This window comes from Triturus cristatus, chromosome 6 (assembly GCF_964204655.1).
Source record: "Triturus cristatus chromosome 6, aTriCri1.1, whole genome shotgun sequence".
Lineage (NCBI taxonomy): Eukaryota > Metazoa > Chordata > Amphibia > Caudata > Salamandridae > Triturus > Triturus cristatus.
Genome location: NC_140589.1, coordinates 1808694171 through 1808715753, shown reverse-complemented (window position 1 = coordinate 1808715753; position 21583 = coordinate 1808694171). Strand labels below are relative to the sequence as shown.

At 48.6% G+C, this 21583-nt stretch overlaps 1 protein-coding gene across 1 annotated transcript in view; it reads right to left on the bottom strand.

Moving 5' to 3' along the window:
- The window catches only part of LOC146822056 (uncharacterized), a 64513-nt gene extending 46658 nt beyond the window's left edge, over positions 1-17855 (bottom strand). Inside the window, exon 1 of the mRNA XM_085613170.1 lies at positions 17668-17855. Coding sequence (XP_085469296.1) covers positions 17668-17722 — 55 coding nt within the window. The 5' untranslated portion in view covers positions 17723-17855. The remainder of the gene's footprint in view (positions 1-17667) is intronic.
- Positions 17856-21583: the final 3728 nt, after the last annotated feature.

Here is a 21583-nt window from a genome sequence, read left to right as displayed (position 1 = left end):
CATTCATAACAGATCTATACATCCAGCGATGTCACGATAACCCATTTATCCATCCAGCCATGCATCCATAACCCATCTACCCATCCAGTCATTCATAACCCATTTATTCAATCACCCATGCATTGATAAATCATCTATCTATCCAGCCGCCCATCAATAACTCATCTATCCATCCAGCCATTCATCCATAACCCATCTATCCTTCGAGCCATGCATCCAAAACCCATCTATCTATCCAGTTGTTCATAACCCATCTATCTATCCAGCGATGTATCGATAACCCATTTATCCATCCAGCCATGCATCCATAATCAATCCAGGCATCCATAACCCATTTATCCAATCACCCATGCATTGATAAAACATTCATCCATCCAGCCATCCATCAAAAACTCATCTATTCATCCCACAATGCATCTAAAACCCATCTATCTATCCAGTCATCCATAACCCATCTATCCATCTAGCGATACATTCATAACCTAGTTACCCATCCAACCATCACTGCTAGAGCTGATTTTTGGCGCCGGGAGCTTGTTCCAAACTGGAAAATCTGAGCGACCGGCACCGCATGAAGTGCCGGAGGGCACCGCTTCCGCTTCTCAAGCTGGTTTCACTGCTGCTCGCGTCGATATTCTACTCGAGCAGCAGCTTTCTCACCGCGAATGGTCATGACTGCCAGAGCTGCTGGAATTTGCCCAGAGTAGCCAGCCAAAACTCCAACTTCACCAGCGGAGCGGAATTTATCACCCACCCCTATTCATAACCCATCTAACCATAACTCATAGCCCATCTATCCATAACCCATCTATTCATACAGCCATAACCCATCTATCCATACATCAATAACCCATCTATCCATACAGCCATAACCCATCTATCCATACAGCCATAACCCATCTATCCGTACAGCCATAACCCATCTATCCGTACAGCCATAACCCATCTATCCATACAGCATAACCCATCTATCAGTACAACCTTAACCCATCTATCCATACAGCCAGAACCCATCTATCTGTGCAGCCATAACCCATCTATCCATACAGCCATAACCCATCTATAAGTGCAGCCATAACCCATCTATAAGTGCAGCCATAACCCATCTATCCATGCAGACATAACACATCTATAATAATAATAATTTCGACATTTGCAGAGTGCGAACAGCTACCTCCAGCAGAGGTGTCCCGGTGCTAAAGACAATAGACGGCGCGCAGCCATGCCGCACATTACCAGAACCCTAAGAGAAATTAAACTAGACTGAAAAGCCATGTTTTTACAGCTTTTCTAAATAGTGGTTCTGACTCGATCAGACCCATGCGGTTAAGCAGGGACTTCCATAGCTTAGACACCCCTACTGTAAAAGATCTGCCGCCAAGGCGCGCTTTCCTAACTCGCGGAACACAAAGCAGATTTTGAGAGTTGGACCTCAATGCGCGATTCTGTTTGTAGATGCACAACCGTTGTCTCAAGTAACTGGGACACTTCCCTTGGAATGACCGGAATGCTAAGGTTAGGGCCTTGAACTCAATTCTTTTTGCCACCGGCAGCCAGTGAAGCTCTTTAATATTCGAAGAGATGTGATGACGAAATGGAACACGTCTAATCAGTCTCACAGCCGCATTCTGTACCATCTGTAGTTTTTTGATAACGTACGCTAGCAAGCCCAAATATAGGCCGTTAGCATAGTCCAGCCTAGATGTCACAGTGGCATGGATTGTGACCCGGCAGTAATCCTCCAGCAGCAAATGTAGGAATTGCCGCAGGTGTCTCAGCTTGCTGAAACAGAAGCTGTCACTTGCTGTATCTGTGCTGAAAAAGAGAGATCTGCCTCCCACTTTACTCCCAAATTTTTTTCTGTGCCTGCTGGAACGGGCAGGGAACCCATTTCCATTGGCCACCACAGATCCGCTGCTGGATCTTGCCGAAGAACAACACCTCCATTTCCTCTGCATTGAGTTTAAGTTTGTTGTTATTCATCCAAAGAGCGATGTCCTTCAGACAGCCTTTAAAATTCTTAAAAGAATCGGCTGACTGATCTTTAAAAGAAAATACCAACTGTGAGTCGTCGGCATATGATATCTCCTTCACGCCCTAGTTGGCTATTAGTGAGAACAATGAGGCCAGGTATATATTAAAGAGGAGCGGGCTCAACGCCAACCCCTGAGGAACTCCACACCATAATGTTTGGGTTCGGACTGATGAGGTTGTAAAGAGACCCTTTCAGTGTGATTTTTGAGAAAGGACTTTAGCAAGGCAAGGCTTATCTCCCCCCCTCAATTTGTTGGATGCTAGCGCCGGAACACTTCCGTTGGTAGTAGCCGCGCGCTCTAGAAATGCTAATAATAATATTAATTCATCGATTTAGTGACTGTAGGTGGGGCAGTGGATTCCATCGCCTCGGAAATCCATTTATTTAAGGCCATTAGTTAATGGAGGTTGACTGATCTGCAAAACTGGGCCTAAGACCTCCGCTGTGTAGTGGGAGAGCCACTCTTGTAGTCTGGCACCCTATGATGACCTCCGACTGCCACCATTTTAACTGACTTTAGTGTGTTATTTTACCCTAGCCTTAATGTAGGATGGTCCTGCATATATCTGCTTCTCTTCTATCCTGTAATCTTGCTGTCTTTCTTTGACATGGCCTCATGTCATCCTGCTTTCTGACTTTACCTTGCTTCAAACTTTCATGTGTGCACAGTGGTGTTTGTAAGTTGTGTGCATGAGAATTATAGGTGCTGACTATTGCCTTTGACAGGGCCTCATGTCTGACTCTGCCTTGCTGCTGCGTGCACAGCAGTGATTGCAAGTTGTTTAGTTTATTCGCATTCAAGGTCTTGCGGTTTTCCTGAGTGATTGTTTTTGTTTAGTGTACTGTGGAAGACCTTGTGAGAGCTTCGTCAAGACAGAGGCTGGAAGAAGTGTGAATGGAGGAAGAGACTTGATAGCTCCTTACTGCCACGAGGATGCTTGCTTGGAACTTGGCCAGTTCTGGTCTAATTCCTCTGGCGGTGGGAGGAGGTCTTTCGCGAATCTTCTAGTGTGTTTAAAGCTGAGGGTTGCAGGCTGAGAAACTGGGAGTTTGGAATCCGAGCGAGGACAGACGTGTCTATTTCGGAGTGACCCTGGTTTCTGAAGCTCTGATCCCCTGCTGTGTGAAGGCTCCCCCAGTTGGAAGTGGGCTAAGATGCTAGGTGATGTATTACGTTTTGTGGTTATTGCCATTGGAATATGTGGCCAGTGGCTTTGATCATTTGAGGTGTTTTCTTTGTGGTGTGGGAGGTGCACATCCAGAGTAATCCTCTACTGTGTATATATATATATATATGTCTTTCTGATCTCTTGCAGGACATCCTGTGTATCTTATCTTATATCAGTTATTGCTTGTTTATTAATCAGTATAATTATTGTTTCATGCCATTTAGATTATAGTTTGCTCAGTTATTGATTCATGCCTTTAGATTATAAGTTTGCTACATATATTTGAATCTTGTGCATTTGACATCTCAGAAAGCCTTTTACCTCTTGAGTGCCCATGACAAGATGGTCTCGTCATGGGCCGCGGTTGCGCTGTGCCCATGACGAGACTATCTCGTCATGAACCCCGCCCGCTAATGAAAGGGCCGGCACAGGGCGGGGAAAGGGCGGGGCACTCAAGGGGTTAAAGCCTTATTCTAAAAGAAAGAGAGTCACTGCATTTTATTTTACTTGTTCATTTAAAAGTGTTTGGTTGGCCTACCGTTCATTAATAAATGTGTGTGTGTGTTACTTTACCTACATTTGGGTTTGTTTTCTTGCCTTGCCTAAAGGAAGTGCTGTTCAAAGTATATTTTTAAAGGTGTAGTGGTATATTTGCCTCCCAGGTGGAAGTGCAGGGGTTGGGTGTGGCTTATTGGTGAGAAGCCACATCCATTACACGCTGTCAACTTCTTCCAGTTTCTCTTTAAACAAAAGCGAGTGCTCCCTTGCCGACTGGGTTTTTCCACATTAAATGAAAATGGAATTAGGCAATGGTCGGTCCGAGCCATTTGTCTTGGGGAGTCCGTTTTCAGAGAGGGAATATTTGAGAACACAAGGTCAAGAGTATTTCCTGCCTTATGAGTGGGAAGTTTCACGTGCTGAGTCAGGTGAGCATCCAAGAGGGACGAGACCACATGTGTTGCCTGAACACATCTTGGATCATTCATATGCAGGTTAAAATCCCCTAGTGCAGTGAAATTAGAATATAATAGCGATTTCTGGGCAATGTAATTGCACAATTCCAGGTACATACTTGTCACACAGTCTGGGGGTCTATAAATCAGGAGCCCTACGAAGGCGGTTATTGGGCTGATCTTGATACAAAAGTTGAGCCCTTCAATCATATCCATTTTAAGTAGCGGTGAGGATAGTATTTCCCAAGTGTCTTTTAAAATAATGGCTACCCCCCTCCCCTCTTAGCTTCCTCCCTGTTAGCACAGCATATCTTGAACCCAGGTGGGACGCCTAACGCCACTGCGGCTGAGTCTTTCAACCATGTTTCTGTCAGGAACATTTATTCCAAAGAGAGAATTCTTAATGGGCCCTGGCACAACTGTGCCCTCGGGGCCTCGCTGGGGCTCTCAAAACAACTATGGCCCCAGCGGGGCAGCTGAAAATATGGCCAGACTCGAAGGGGCACGGGGACCAGCACAGGCCCCTCTGGGGCCCTTTTAAGACAAATATGCCCCGTTCGTTGGAGCGACCCCCTATCAGGCGGGGGCCGCTCAGGAAATAGGCCGGGACACGGGAACCAACACTGTGCCCTCTCAAGGTACCACAACACGGATGAAGCCCCTACTCACCCGGGCTCTGTTGGGGTAGGCTCGCCTCGGCGCCGGTCCTCCTGGTGCTTCTCTTCGCCCGGTCCCCCTTCTGAGACCGGGACTTCGTAATGGAGCCCGCAGGGCTCTGGGCAGCCTGCGGCATACTTAGGGAAGCCCCCCTTCCTCGGGGACTGTCCTTGTCGGGCCTCCTCTCTTCTCAAGGTGGCTCCTGACGGCTCTCCGGCGGGCGGGACTTCCTCTCCCTGCTCGCCGGATGTGGGCTAAGCTCCGCCCACAGTCAGGCAAGGCCGCCTGTCTTCCGGGTCGCCGCGCTCGATCGTGGCGGCTCTTTAGGAGATTACCAAATGCGGGGTGGGCTCCTGCACGCTTAAATGAAATCCTCCATGCGGGGTAGGCACCCGCTGCTCGTGAAACAAAAAAACAAAGCGGTGGGCACCCGCTAGACAGTACCATAAGCGGGGTGGGCACCCGCCATCAATTAAAAGCAAACGCTGCATCTAAGCGGGGTGGGCACCCGCGAAAGTAAGGAAAAATGCGGGGTGGGCACCAGCCTACGATGGGGATTCCCTCTCCAAAGGGCTGCAGCTCAGCGCTGCACAACCCACGCTTTTCTTCTTCAGGGGAAGTAAAAATAAAAGCAATTATAAAGCACTAGAGGCAGCCAGAGGTCCTGGAGGTCAAGAAAAGCTAAAGGGTCCAAAATAAAAGGTCTTCCAGGTCCAAGGGCAGGGCAGGCCCTAGGGAGGCAAGCCCTCATGGCAGCCCCCCTGGGCCCCAGCAGCAGCACGCCCCAGCAGGAACAGCACACCAAGACTGAATATTTTCATGGGGTCACAGCCCCTATATTTATACTACATTTCCCTTTGTGTCACAGCACTGGGCTTGGGGATACCAGTCAGAACTGGTTTAGGGGGGATTTGGAATACACTTTGTTTTGCCCAGCTCCTCTCCCCTTTGTCAGGTGGGGGCTCAGTGATCAGACACACCACAGGGGGCGGAGCCAGCATTGTACTAGGGAAGCACCATCCTATTCAGAGTCAGGGGATTTCTCCTCCCACCACTCTCAGCTCAGGTGTCCCATTCAGCCTAGCTCTGACTCATCCTGCCCCTCCTGGAGCCACCCACACCTCTCAGCTCCTGTCACTCACAAGCCAGACATGCAATTCACATCAGGCAGGCAGACACATAGCACACAGAAATGCCAACTTCTAAAAGTGGGATTTCTAAGAGCGGTGAGGATAGTATTTCCCAAGTGTCTTTTAAAATAATGGCTACCCCCCTCCCCTCTTAGCTTCCTCCCTGTTAGCACAGCATATCTTGAACCCAGGTGGGACGCCTAACGCCACTGCGGCTGAGTCTTTCAACCATGTTTCTGTCAGGAACATTTATTCCAAAGAGAGAATTCTTAATGGGCCCTGGCACAACTGTGCCCTCGGGGCCTCGCTGGGGCTCTCAAAACAACTATGGCCCCAGCGGGGCAGCTGAAAATATGGCCAGACTCGAAGGGGCACGGGGACCAGCACAGGCCCCTCTGGGGCCCTTTTAAGACAAATATGCCCCGTTCGTTGGAGCGACCCCCTATCAGGCGGGGGCCGCTCAGGAAATAGGCCGGGACACGGGAACCAACACTGTGCCCTCTCAAGGTACCACAACACGGATGAAGCCCCTACTCACCCGGGCTCTGTTGGGGTAGGCTCGCCTCGGCGCCGGTCCTCCTGGTGCTTCTCTTCGCCCGGTCCCCCTTCTGAGACCGGGACTTCGTAATGGAGCCCGCAGGGCTCTGGGCAGCCTGCGGCATACTTAGGGAAGCCCCCCTTCCTCGGGGACTGTCCTTGTCGGGCCTCCTCTCTTCTCAAGGTGGCTCCTGACGGCTCTCCGGCGGGCGGGACTTCCTCTCCCTGCTCGCCGGATGTGGGCTAAGCTCCGCCCACAGTCAGGCAAGGCCGCCTGTCTTCCGGGTCGCCGCGCTCGATCGTGGCGGCTCTTTAGGAGATTACCAAATGCGGGGTGGGCTCCTGCACGCTTAAATGAAATCCTCCATGCGGGGTAGGCACCCGCTGCTCGTGAAACAAAAAAACAAAGCGGTGGGCACCCGCTAGACAGTACCATAAGCGGGGTGGGCACCCGCCATCAATTAAAAGCAAACGCTGCATCTAAGCGGGGTGGGCACCCGCGAAAGTAAGGAAAAATGCGGGGTGGGCACCAGCCTACGATGGGGATTCCCTCTCCAAAGGGCTGCAGCTCAGCGCTGCACAACCCACGCTTTTCTTCTTCAGGGGAAGTAAAAATAAAAGCAATTATAAAGCACTAGAGGCAGCCAGAGGTCCTGGAGGTCAAGAAAAGCTAAAGGGTCCAAAATAAAAGGTCTTCCAGGTCCAAGGGCAGGGCAGGCCCTAGGGAGGCAAGCCCTCATGGCAGCCCCCCTGGGCCCCAGCAGCAGCACGCCCCAGCAGGAACAGCACACCAAGACTGAATATTTTCATGGGGTCACAGCCCCTATATTTATACTACATTTCCCTTTGTGTCACAGCACTGGGCTTGGGGATACCAGTCAGAACTGGTTTAGGGGGGATTTGGAATACACTTTGTTTTGCCCAGCTCCTCTCCCCTTTGTCAGGTGGGGGCTCAGTGATCAGACACACCACAGGGGGCGGAGCCAGCATTGTACTAGGGAAGCACCATCCTATTCAGAGTCAGGGGATTTCTCCTCCCACCACTCTCAGCTCAGGTGTCCCATTCAGCCTAGCTCTGACTCATCCTGCCCCTCCTGGAGCCACCCACACCTCTCAGCTCCTGTCACTCACAAGCCAGACATGCAATTCACATCAGGCAGGCAGACACATAGCACACAGAAATGCCAACTTCTAAAAGTGGGATTTCTAAAATAACCATAATAAATGTGTGCACATCATTGAGCAGCATTTATTCACACACTTTCATACATGCCAGACTTAACCACACTGCTCCTCTCATAACAGGAATTACCACTGACACACACTGATCAGGGAATCCCCAATGCATTCCTATGGGAGGGCAGGCCAAGCTCACAAATGTAACACAGAGAGCGCACACACTTCACACTGGACCACAGTGGTAAAGTGCGCAGAGGCCAAAAACCACCAATATCATGTCAGAGAAAAGGCAAAAAAAGTTTAGAGGTGAACCTGCCAAAAAGGGCCAAATCCAACAGCCTCTAAAAAGCCCTGTGATATAAAGGCCAGACAGTGGTGCTGAGCATGGAGGGGTGGTGCGGCTGGTAGAGCACCTGTCCTGCTTTTGTAGAGAAATGGTTCCTATCGCGGTTCCGCTTTCCAGAAATAACGGCCACAACTTCCACAGGTCGTCAGGGGACCCAAGCATGTATGGGTTGTCTCCGTGGAACTATGGAGTTGTGGTCATAATTATAGAGCTGTGGTTGGATATAAACGTACCTTTTTCTCACTAGGTAGGTACAGAGTCACTCATTAGCATACTCAAACAAACACAGCCCCCGCCGCTTACCTCTGCTGTCGCTGACACTCCATTGACTCACCTGGTTCAAGTAAAAACCGAGTGGTAGACCTACCCCGCACCGCTGGACCCGGGATGGTAGTTAGCTCTAAGAACAGGTCCTTCTTATACCTGCCGGTGTTCCTGCAGGTGCGGGGTGTGGGAAGCCAAATGGTTTCAGCCGTGTACTGGGCGTGTCACATGACGTTCAAGGACCGCCGGGAGAAATGGGGTAAAGCGTCGGCCATCTTAGAGTATTGTGCTATTGACCAAGAGAAATGCGTGGCGGTTTGTATTCAGTCCAGGCTAATTATTTTCAAGGATAGCCACTTGAAACGCTTACTCCATAAGTTTCTATTGTTCAGTGTGGATAGCAAGCTAGTCATATAGGATGCCGGTTTGACGTTTTCTGCTGTGTTATGAGAAGGCAGAGTGTAGTGGATTTACACGTCGGCCATCTTGGAGTGGTGTGACTGCCTATTATCAAGTGGTTTTTTTTAATTAAAATGCTCCATCTGTGTGACTCATATCACCACATAGTCCTAGGTGTTAGTCTCTGCCATTAGTTAGTTGTTGGCAAGGGAACCCCAAGGAATCTCATCATTCAGTCCCTGCTGATCAGTATTAAGTCGGTGCACCCATCTTTGTTCAATCCTAAAAAGGGCCCCCTGTGTTGTCTGGAGGTGGGTTTCTAAGACAATCCACCGTAGACTGTTTTCTCATGTATTGCACAAGAACCATGCCACACTACCATACGGTAACTCTTCTCTGTTCCACATGCCTAATGGAGTATGTAATAATAAACTCACTGACTCCTTTCAATTAAAAACACTCACCTGTTAAAACGGGTAATTCATTAACTCCCATGACCTGCCCAAAATAATCGGGAACCCTTAACACTCTGCTACCTATTTCCGCTTTAATAATAAAGCAACCCTCTTGGTAATAGGCAGTCGCACAACTCCAAGATGGCCGACGTGTAAATCCACCTATTTCCGCTTTAATAAAAAGCAACCCACTTGGTAATAGGCAGTCGCACCACTCCAAGTTGGCTGACGTGTAAATCCACTACACTCTGCCTTCTGATAACGCCGCAGAAAACGTCGAACCGGCATCCTATATAACTAGCTTGCTATCCACACTGGACAATAGAAACTTATACAGTAAGCATATTGAGTGGCTATCCTTGAAAATAATTAGCCTGGACTTAATAGTAACCACCACGCATTTCTCTTGGTCAATAGCACAACACTCTAAAATGGCCGACACTTTACCCCATCTCTCCCAGCGGTCCTTGAACGTCATGTGACACGCCCAGTACACAGCTGAAACCATTTGGCTTCCCACGCCCCACACCTGCAGGAACACCGGCAGGTATAAGAAGGAAACGTTGTCAGAGCTAACTACCATCCCGGGTCCAGCGGTGCGGGGTAGGCCTACCACTTGGTTTCTACTTGAACCAGGTGAGTCAATGGAACACTCTCTAAGACTCCTCCGAGTATCAGCGACAGCAGAGGTAAGCGGTGGGAGCTATGTTTGTTCGAGTCTGCTAATGAGTGACTCTGTACCTACCTAGTGAGAAAAAGGTACCTTTATATCCAACCACGGCTCCGTAATTATGACCACAACTCCATAGCTCCAGGGAGACAACCCATACATGATTGGGTCCCCTGACGACCTGTGGGAGTTGTGGCCATTTCTTCTGGAAACCGGAACCGCGATAGGGACCATTTCTCTACAAAAGCAGGACGGGTGCTCTACCAGCCGCACCACCCCTCCATGCTCAGCACCACTGTCTGGCCTCTGTATCACGGGGCTTTTAGAGGCCCTTTGAAGGGAGGATTTATGACGAGCCTCACTGAAATGCTTACCCCTTTTTACATTTTCTAGACACATATCTCCAATGTGTCCAGAGCCCCCTGGAATTGATGAGGCACTTACTAAATAGTGATTAGGTGAGTTCTATGACTGTGGACTCACTGTTACAACTGAGGACACACATTCAGCCAATTCTTCACCGTTTTTAACCAGCACCATGTTTTTAACTTGTGCCACGTTCTTTGCTTGAGTCACATAATTGATATGATTTACACCACTTGGTATGCACATACAATGTGTGTTATCAAACAGGCACTTCTGCTCACCAGAGCAGTCACTAGTGATCTTCACCCAAGTATGACAGCAGAATACTAGTATATGTTCACAATTGTATTTAAGACCTATCTTGTTTTTGACATTTTGTATCTCCCCTGAGGTTGCCCATTGAAATCGCGGGCACATTTCCTGCTCATCCACTAAGTGGTAGGTAGGTTCTCACCGTACCACTGGGTGTAGATAAGTTTCACATTAAGGTCCTGAAGAATCACCACTGATCCCCCAGACAAATAGGCAAGAAACATGTTAACCCATCAGGAGTAGAGCGCCCTTATCGTGACCCATTATAGTCAGATAGTCGCCTCTCCCCCCCTTTTTAATCAGGCAGGGACCCAGCTAGAATAAAGTTGTACGTAGGACCCCTGACCTGTTTTAATCATCCTACTCACTACTACATCCAAACACACTAGGGCCCTCACACCCGCGGCACCAAACGGCAAGGAACAAAAGATCTCCAATAAAGAGCTCCTTTATGGGTGCCCGTCGGGTATTGCAGTGCCGACCCGAAGAGGAGCAGGTCCATATGATGAAGCATGACACCTAGCTTGCTGGGTGTGTGAGGGCACTAGTTCCAAAAGGAGGAATTCCTCTCCTCACACTACTCAACTGACAGGCCAACCTGCCTCAAGTGACTATAACTAGGTCTCTGACCAAGATTTTTAAGGCACCAAGGAACTTCATACCCTTCTTCCTTTTGTCTGTCAGGAACATGACATCCCACTCATTCTCCGCAAGTAGGAGCCATATATCCTCCGCATGCCTAGCCAACGATCTAGAATTGATTAGACATGCCCTAATCACAGCAGCATGCTTACTCAAACCCCACTTGCAGCCCTTCTGGTTGTACTTGTCTGGATACTCAGCGGTGTCACCAAGATCCTGATTACAGCCAGTACACGCACTTGGAAGTGCTTCAATGGACAGGTTGATAGCATGTTCTCTAGAACAAGGTTTATCTCTAAAGAACAGGAGGTCATTTCTAGACCATTGGATTACCTCATTACTGATCAACTGGGCAGCATGGCTGGTGCTGCCCGCGAGCCGGCGGCACGCCTGCTGCCCGCGTCTGCTGCGCGGCCAGGCAACCATGAGGTTTAAGTCCTGCCACCAATACCGGAAGTAAGGACTCAGGGGTAGGAGCCGCGTCCCTCCACACGATCGCCACAAAGAGCCGCAGTGGACCAGGGACCGGCTGACAAACAAAGTGCAAGTGCTAAGAGCAACTGCAAGAGCTGCAGTTAAAAATGCCTCCAGAACCAGAACGTTTTAAAATATCAGCATATGATCAACAAATTAAAACTACAAGTACTGCTTTTTTTTAAAAACGTGTCACTGTGCCTGCCGGCGCGCTGATATCTATTGCTGCACGGCCGGGCAACCATGATGTTTAAGTACTGCCACCAATACTATGAGTAAGGACTCAGGGGGAAGAGCAGCGTCCCTCCACACGATCACCACAAAGAGCCCCGGTGGACCGGGGACCGGCTGACAAACAAAGTGCAAGTGCTAAGGTGAGCTGCAGTTAAAAATGCCTCCAGAACCAGAATGTTATAAAATATCAGCATATGATCAACAAATTAAAACTACAAGTACTGCTTTTCTAAAAAAACGTGTCACTGTGCCTGCCAGCTCTGCTGCTATTTATCTATCCGTACAACCATAACCCATCTATCCGTACAGCCACAACTCATCTATCCATACAGCCACAACCCATGTATCCATACAGCCACAACCCATCTATCTATGCAGCCATAACGCATCTATCCATGCAGCCATAACTCATCTATCCGTACATCCATAACCCATCTGTCTGTTCAGCCATAACCCATCCATCCATACAGCCATAACCCATCTATCCGTACAGCCATAACCCATCTATCTGCAGCCATAACCCAACTATTTATACAGCCATAACCCATCTATCCATACAGCCATAACTCATCTATCCGTACATCCGTACAGCCGTCAGCCCTCCTAGCGTGACTAGTAAGTCCCTCAAAAGAAATTGGAAAAATCTGGACATTAACCGCCTCATGTCCATCCTTAGCGCGACCACACCGGAGGAATCACTAAACACCAGAGACATTGAAATTGTAGCCACTAATATCAATAAATGGCTCCTTGCTGCTTTAGACATTTGCCTGCCCCTAGCTCACAAAAAAACCACTTCCCATAACCCGCCTGCCCCATGGTACAACGAACAACTGAAGGCTACTAAATCCAAATGTAAACGACTAGAACGCCTGTGGAGGAAGGATTACTCCCCGGGCTGCCAGCACACACTACAAAAGCGAGCTCAAGCTCTATCATAAAGCATGCAACAAGGCAAGAGCTAACTATGTAGCAAAATCCATATCTGAAGCTACCAACAAATCAAAAATTATTTTTAATCTTGTAAAAGAGCTAGCAGGCGCAAATACTCCTTCCAAACTTCCGCCCCTTAATAGTCTTCAATGTGAGGAACTGGCGAAATATTTTACATCTAAAATTGAGAATATCTACCAGGATATAGCAACACAACAGCAGGCTCAATCCAATAGTACGCAAAACCTCGGACCCAATACAGACGACATCTATGTCCAACCCCATCTGCCCTACGCGCCACTTACTTCTTGGCCCGAGATCGATGTCCAAGGTCTGCGGGACATCTTAGGGAAGGTTAAATCTGGATCTCCTGCTGACACTCGGCAACTCTGGGCATTAGCTTGCCTCATCTCCACAACGGCCCCCCACATTCGCCAGGGATGCCTGGTTTCACCTTGGAGATACCCTGGAGGGACCATCTCACAGGGATAGCCAGGATGGGTTCCCCAGCGGTCTACAGCGCCAGGACGCCTCAGGGCAGCAGTGCGCTTTACAAGACACATACATTTACATTTACATTTTACCCCCTCCCGATCCCTACTCTTAGACTCCTGGACACTCCTCTTCTTGCCGTGCTATGTCAAACCTTAAACTTATCTCTTTCCTCTGCCACGGTCCCGCCATCTTGGAAACATGCCATGGTTTCGCCCCTTCTTAAGAAACCATCGGCCGACCCCAACATTTTGGCAAATTTCCGCCCAATATCCCTCCTGCCTGCTCTCTCCAAAATCTTGGAGAAGCATGTCCACGAACATCTCACCAATTTTACGGAGGCAAATAGTATTCTACACCCCTCCCAATCGGGTTTCCGCACCGGATTCTCGACGGAGACTACATCACTTGGAGTCGTGGAAAATCTTCGACATCTGGTCGATAAGGGTAACTCTGCCGCGCTGATCCTACTTGACCTCAGCGTGGCGTTTGATACCATCTCCCATAACACACTGCTCGCTTCCCTTTCCAACATGGGCATAAGAGGAAAGGCACTAGTATGGATTGCATCTTTCCTGACTCTTAGGACATTCCAAATCTCTTCCAGTAATGCGGCATCCAAGGTCCATTTTTCTCCGCACGGAATCCACAGGGATCAGTATTAAGCCCCCTGCTTTTTAACCTCTATGCAGCCCCGCTGGCCCAGATCGCTGAATCAGCTGGTCTTAACATGTTCACATACGCTGACGACTCCCAAATCGTTATCTCACTATCAAACGAAAATCATGACTTTCCTTCACGCCTACAGACTGGCCTTAGGAACATTTCCTCCTGGATGAATAAAAACATGCTTAAACTCAATGGTAGTAAAACCGAGGTTCTGATAGTAGGTCCCAATCATAACCTCTGGAATTCCAGACACTGGCCATCCGAAATGGGCCCCCTGCCAACTCCATCGCACCAAGTCCGCAATTTGGGCATCATCATTGACAGTGGCCTAACCATGGAGCCCCAGGTGAACAGTCTCACAGCCACCTGCTTCACAATCCTGAGATGGCTCAGGAAAATCATATGGATGCTCCCTGACGACACTCAAAAGACAGTGATCAATGCATTAATTACCTCCCGTCTGGACTATGGGAATGTCCTTTATTTAGGGGCATCTCAGGCAGTCATGAGGCGCCTCCAACTGGTACAGAATGCGGCAGCCAGACTGCTTTGTAAGTGCAACAGGAGAGATCGTATGTCCAGTCACTTAAAGGCACTCCACTGGCTAAAAATTGATAACAGGGTCAAATTTAAAACTCTCAGCCTCATGCACAGGATGAAGTGGGGCAATGCTCCCAGATATCTTCAAACCCTTGTTCACACCTACACGCCTGCCCGAGGCTTGAGATCTACCACACAAGGTCTTTTCTGTGTTCTTAAAACTTTCCGTGCGAGGATGGGAGGTAGATCCTTCTCCCTCCTAGGCCCGAAGCTTTGGAACTCCCTTCTGCAACCTCTCCGTCTAGAAACAAGGTACACTCACTTCCGTAAAGCCATTAAGACCTGGCTTTTCAACCAGTGACCTGTTCAGGTTTTTCTCCTTTAACCCTTTCCTGTCTCTCTGGTTCAGTATTCTGCTTTAGCGCCGGGAAGCCCTTCTTGGGTATCTGTCGCGCTCAATAAGCCCAATAAATAAATAATAAATAAATAAATCCATAACACATCTGTCCGTACAGCCATAACCCATCTATCCGTACAGCCACAACTCATCTATCCATACAGCCACAACCCATGTATCCGTACAGCCACAACCCATCTATCTATGCAGCCATAACCCATCTATCCATGCAGCCATAACTCATCTATCCGTACATCCATAACCCATCTGTCTGTATAGCCATAACCCATCCATCCTTACAGCCATAACCCATCTATCCGTACAGCCATAACCCATCTATCTGCAGCCATAACCCAACTATTTACACAGCCATAACCCATCTATCCATACAGCCATAACTCATCTATGCGTACATCCATAACCCATCTGTCTGTACAGCCATAACCCATCCATCCATACAGCCATAACCCATCTATCCATACAGCCATAACCCATCTATCTGCAGCCATAAACCAACTATTTATACAGCCATAACCCATCTATCCATACAGCCATGCATCCATAACCCATCTATCCATACAGCCATCATCCATAACCCATCTATCCATACAGCCATAACCCATCTATCCATACAGCCATCCATCCATAACTCATCTATACATACAGCCATAACCCATCTCTCCATATATCCATAACCCATCTATCCATACAGCCATAACCCATCTATCCATACAGCTATCCATCCATAACCCATCTTTCCATACAGCCATAACCCATCTATCCATACAGCCATCCATCCATAACCCATCTATACATACAGCCATAACCCATCTCTCCATATATTCATAACCCATCTATCCATACAGCCATAACCCATCTAGCCATACAGCCATCCATCCATAACCCATCTATTCATATAGCCATAACCCATCTATCCATACAGCCATAACCCATCTATCAATCAATCAATCAATCAGTTAATTTGTAAAGCGCTCTACTTACCCGTAAGTGTTTCAAAGCGCTGGGTGGGGGGGGGGTGCTGCTGCTACTGGTCGAAAAGCCAGGTCTTGAGTTGGCTCCTGAATGTCAGCAGGTCTTCGGTTTGTCGTAGGTAGAGGGTGTTCCAGGTCTTGGCGGCGCGGTGGGAGAAGGACCTGCCTCCGGTAGTGGTTCTATCCATGCAACCATAACCCAACTATCCATACAGTCATAACCCATCTATCCATACAGCCTTAACCCATCTATCCATGCAGCATTCATAATCCATCTGTTTATACATCAATTGGAAAGAAGGAGAGATTTTTCGTGAGAACCAAACCTCAGTGTGGCCCAATTTTCTTTGCCATAAAGTGCTGTTTGTGTTGTGTTAATGTCCCATTGAAATTGTCCTTTCCAAATGTATTTCCATTCAAGAGATGTATTGGAATCGAACGGTAGTACCCAGGGGTTTCTGTAGATTCATGGGAGAAACCTGAACAGTGTTCACTGTGCTGAACTGGTAGATCCTTGGACGTCAATTTTCTTGTCAGCTTTGGCTTTAGCCAGGGCCTTTTGATTGTACTAAAATTATATGTATAATGTACTTACTGAAAGGGGCTTTCATCAAATCCAAGCTCACAGTGTATCAGCAAAGGAGGAGCCTTCTCTTTAGGGTGGCCCTGCCTTTCACTAATCCCTCATTCAAGAAGCCCCCCTGGGTGGGCGCTCTAGTCTCTGTGCACACATGCAAAAACAATGATCATTAATCAGCCGTATGAAGCCTGTGGGGCGCAGAAGAACGCCAGGGAGTCAGGGGCATTAGTGCGAGGAAGGAAATGACGCACTGGCTGTTGGCAGAATCATAAAATACCGCAATAATCGGGGATCGATGGGATCCCGGTGCCGCTGCACCTGCTGCACAATGGAAGTTACGGCCCAGGCCTGTTCCCTAGAACAGGATGCGTCGGTGGCAGTTTACAATATTAGTGTGTACACAAAACTGCAGTGCTACCCCCCACCCCCCCGCTCTTTCACATTCAGACCTCATACATAAGGCTACGCAGCATGATTGTAAGACAAAATACATCACGTATGACAACACACACTTGAGTCTTCGGCCACACCACACCTCAGGCTCAAACCAGAAATGTACATGAAAAGCCACGCAGCTGTATTCTGGAAACGCTCTGCTACAACCCACCCACCCGTCACCCACCGATGCTTTCCTCCTGCATCCGTGGCCCTTCCATCCATCCAGCCATCCATTAAGGAACTTCACTCCACCTAATTTGTGAATCGGGCTCACGGCCATCACGGGTTTGCTCGCTCCCATTCTTAGCGTCATTCTCTCGGTTTCCTTCTCTCTCTATATGGCCTGTTCGGTTCTAATTACCTTTGCTCTTTTCTTCACTCTCTCTTCGGTTCCGTGTCTCTCTTCGGTTCCGTGTCTGTCTCTTTCTTTCGATTCCTTTCCATCTTACCGTCTCCAGAGTGGCTTTCTTTCATTTGTTGATAAACCACAATGGCCTCGCGAGAACCCCTCGTTAGTGACCACCCCTCCCGCCCCCCCCCAACCCCTCCTTCTGACTGCAGTGATATTATGGGCTGGTGACGTCACAGGTGCCCTCCTTTAATTCTCTAAACAGGGCAACAACTCCACGTGCCTTGGTCAACTAGCGCCCTGCCCCTACTCACACAGCCCCCTAAGACACCCAGCCCCTCTGACACGTGTGCGCCATGAACCCAGGGCAGCCCCCCTCCCCCCCCCCCCCTCCGCTCTACGGACCCATTCACCTCCCACAGAGAGCAGGAGTCCAACAAGAGGGTACAACTCACCCAGTGACAGCGCGAGGCAGAGGGCCAGCGCGGCGGGCACCACCCACGGCCTCATGGTCACCCCAGACCCTCAGAAGACCCTCAAAGGGGTGCTCGCATCCCTCGATCAGCAGGTCCCCGTCGCTCGCCGAGTCAGAATGGCGGCGGCTGCACGCTTTGGTATTTTAACATTGTGCCCCTGGGCTGGGTACGGCCGGGTCCCAACTAACCAGTTCCGGGTACCTCATTCTTTACATACAAAACACCTCACCCACTTGAGAAGGGCGCGCAGCTAGGCCTGAGTGACGCACTTGGGGTAATTGCTTCCTCCCGCGCCTCACCCCACTGACTGGCTGCTGGACGTCCCTCTCATAAAGTCGTCTTCAGGGTGAGGCAGGCCCGGCTCCAGGAATTTTTATTTGGGTGGGCCAAGGGTGTATTCGTGTGAGCCACTGCGGGCCCGATTTGTCTCTTATATGTCTAGCCAGGCCTGCTTACAAGCCCTCCTTTATCTCGTCTTAGTCTTACAAGGCCCAGTAAAACGTACTCTTTTCCAAATCTTTCTCAATGTTATCACTCTCAAAAACTGTTTTTTTTCCATTTAATGTCCCTTTGATGGGAAGAGGAGGTTTCTGAGGTGGGAGTATCAGGCAAGTGACACTACTCGGGCTCCCTCTGTGCGAGCCTTCGGGGAGAAACCCTCTTCATTACTACCTCCACCTGACCCCTGATTCTGCAGCGCACTCCCTTACAGGCTTGATTATCCACTTTTCTACCACCCCTCTCCATTACACCTTATCTCATAGCTGACCTTTGGCCCCAGCCCCATATCAGCCACCATCCGGTTCCAATTTCATTCTTCCCAGAAAAAAACACTTGTAAAATCACCTTCAAACTTGAAACTTTGAATATAGCAGTAAATGTAATCAGCATGTACTTTGAAGTATGTTCCACAGTAGCCCTAATGACCCAACGGTTAATTAAATAACCAAAAACAGAAAGGCCATGACACGGCCGGCTTTAGCGCTGGTGCGAAATACTTTTTTGACACCCCACCAATGACCTCTTTCTCGGTAGACCGTAAATACCTTTACTGCCACCTTCCAACAGTGTCCTTCATCTCTCCATAGCCCCTCCCCCTCATGCAGTAGCGGTCCGTGGAGGGAGTGACGGTGGGGCAGTGAGGCGGGGCGGGGGAGGGGCAGGGTGGGGAAATGTAAACACCGCAATATGGATGACCGGAGGTAAGTACACATTTAAATAAGTAAAACGAATTCCTTTGCGCGCGCTGCATCGCATTTTGACAACATGGCGGGGGTAACATTTTTTAACTATGCTGATGACATGCAGCTAATTTTCTCCCTGCAGAATTCAGATGAATCCAAATACTTTGGCAAGAATTCCATGCTGTCCATAAAAAACTGGATGGATAATAATCAATTAAAATTAAACTCAGACAAGACTGAGATTATTATACCCAGTAATAAAATTAGAGCGGCAGACCCTGATGCAGAGGTCTAGCCCGGGACCAGGGTTCAATTCCCCGCCTCGGCGGGTCTTGGGCTCAAAAATTCCACGGACCTGATAATTCTCGCCTCGGTGCCATTCTAATCATGGAGTCCCACTCTGCAACTCTGGGCAATAGCTTGCTTAATCTCCACAACGGCCCCCACAACGCTAAGGATGCCTGGCCTTCACCTTGGGGGTGCCCAGGAGTGGACGCCTCACAGGGAAAAGCCAGGATGGGTTCCACAGCGGTATTCGTACAAGCGCCGAGAGGCCTCCGGGTAGTCGTGCGCTATACAAGTATCCATACATTTACATTTACATTTACAACTCAGCTACTGGACACCCTCTTCTGGAACTAGGGGCAATTCCACTCCCTAAACCAGTGATAAAGAGTCTGGGATTCCACATTGACTCAGGTTTCTCCATGACTGCTCAAATTGGGTCAGTTACCTCTTCCTGCTTTGCCCAACTTCGCAAGCTGCGCAAGATTAGACGTTTCTTCAGCAAAGAGGCTTGCACTCAAATAGTGATTGCGCTTATCCTATCCAAGATCGATTACGGTTATGCGCTTTATCTTGACCTCCCACAAAAGCAGAAACATCGACTTCAGATGATTCAAAATCAAGCAGCTAGAATCATCCATCTTCAGAATAGACATTGCCATATTGGCCCACTGTTAAAAGATATACACTGGCTTCCAGTGGCCCAGAGAGCTATGTTTAAAACTGGCTGCATTCTCTTTAGAGCTATCCAGGGAACAGGGCCTAATTTCATCTCTTCACGCATCAGTAAGTACTCTCCCCTGCGTACTTTGAGATCAATGCACACGAATCTTTTGGTGGTTCCCAGATTCAAACGCATTGGTGGGACTTGGTTCTCCTTTCTGGGTCCGAGGCTCTGGAATTCCTTACCCACCTCTTTGAGGCTCGAGGTGGATTACATGCGGTTCAGAAAACAGCTCAAAACATGGCTGTTCACTTTGGCTTATAACTAGTGGCTTTCTATTCTGGCTAGTCTCTGTCAGGAACTGTAGCGCCAAGAAACCTGTTGGTGTACGTGCGCTTAAACAAATACCCAAAAACCATAACATAACATCTACCTCGACACGCAAGTATGTAGTCAGGCAGACCCTGCGACCTAGTCACAGGATTACTGATTAATGGGTCACAGGTGGGAGTGTGCATAGCTGGCAGGCAAACAAGTGAGCAGGAAACTCTTGAGCAATCCCACAGATAAATGCAGTGGCATCACAATGGCCATGGGAGATTGCCCTCAATAAAGCCCACTTGGCCCAAGGGGTTATGTGCGCTTCAAAAAACACCATAAAGTCAGATGCCACATGAGTGAGGAACACATAGCCAATCAGGACCTAGGAAACACAGTGATCACGCGATACCCATGCCGGACATCTGGACACATTCACCACTGGCCAGAGTGTGTCCCCGCAAGATCAAGACCCACCATTTGACCATTCATTTATGACTCTAAGGCAGCTACCAACATTCCTCGCCATATATGGTACGATGGAAACATGTATTGCTTGATGTAATAATGTATATAAGACTAACGTGAACCCAATGTAAATTGAGACAGTTCTCAGACCTCATGTCTGTAACTGTTCTCCTGGCTGAACTGTTTAATTAAACAAACTGTTCCTGTTTTGCCAAATGCCTCTTGTTTTCTGTTTTTACTAAGGAATTAGAACCCGAGAGGATTGGGCCCTCATACCCGATTGGGCCCTCATACCCAACAACAGTTGAAGGAAGGTAATCCCCGCCCAGGCGGATTCACGTTGCACAATGACAAAGGTGGGCACACACCATTGATTGGAAGCTCTGCTGAATACGCGATGCGGAGGTCTGTTCTAAAGCAGTCGTCACAGAGGGTAAGGGACTACATCTGAACCTGAAACATTGTCTTTTAAAGCATTTCGCATATGGCAAACGAGGGAGGAGCATAAAAAGATAACCTGAGCACAGCGTCAGTGACAGGGTCTGGCATATTACCTATTTATATGTCCCAAATGTATCAGTCATAAGGCGGCCTCCAGACGAATCTGTGGAAGTCACCTTTATTTTGATAGTCAGCACTCTAGGAAAGGTGAATATTTATTGTATAGCCCTTTATGGCTCCCAGGATGCGATTTATGTGATATAGCTATCCTGAATGGGCGGAGTTGACACCTCAGTCTCATAGTTTTGTAGTTAAAAAGTATTTCTCAGTTCTAAACAGGCTTCTTAACACAGTTAGTATCTGAAAGGAGTGAGAGGTGTTGGTCGCTTGGACCTCTGGGCGTGACATAGAGCCTATGCTTGACCCCTGGGTGTGACACACGGTATAATTCGGACTTTAGGGAAAATTTGGATCCATGACACTGGGCATAACTTGTGGGGGGCCAAGAGGGGGCGGAGATTCCCAAGTTACTACT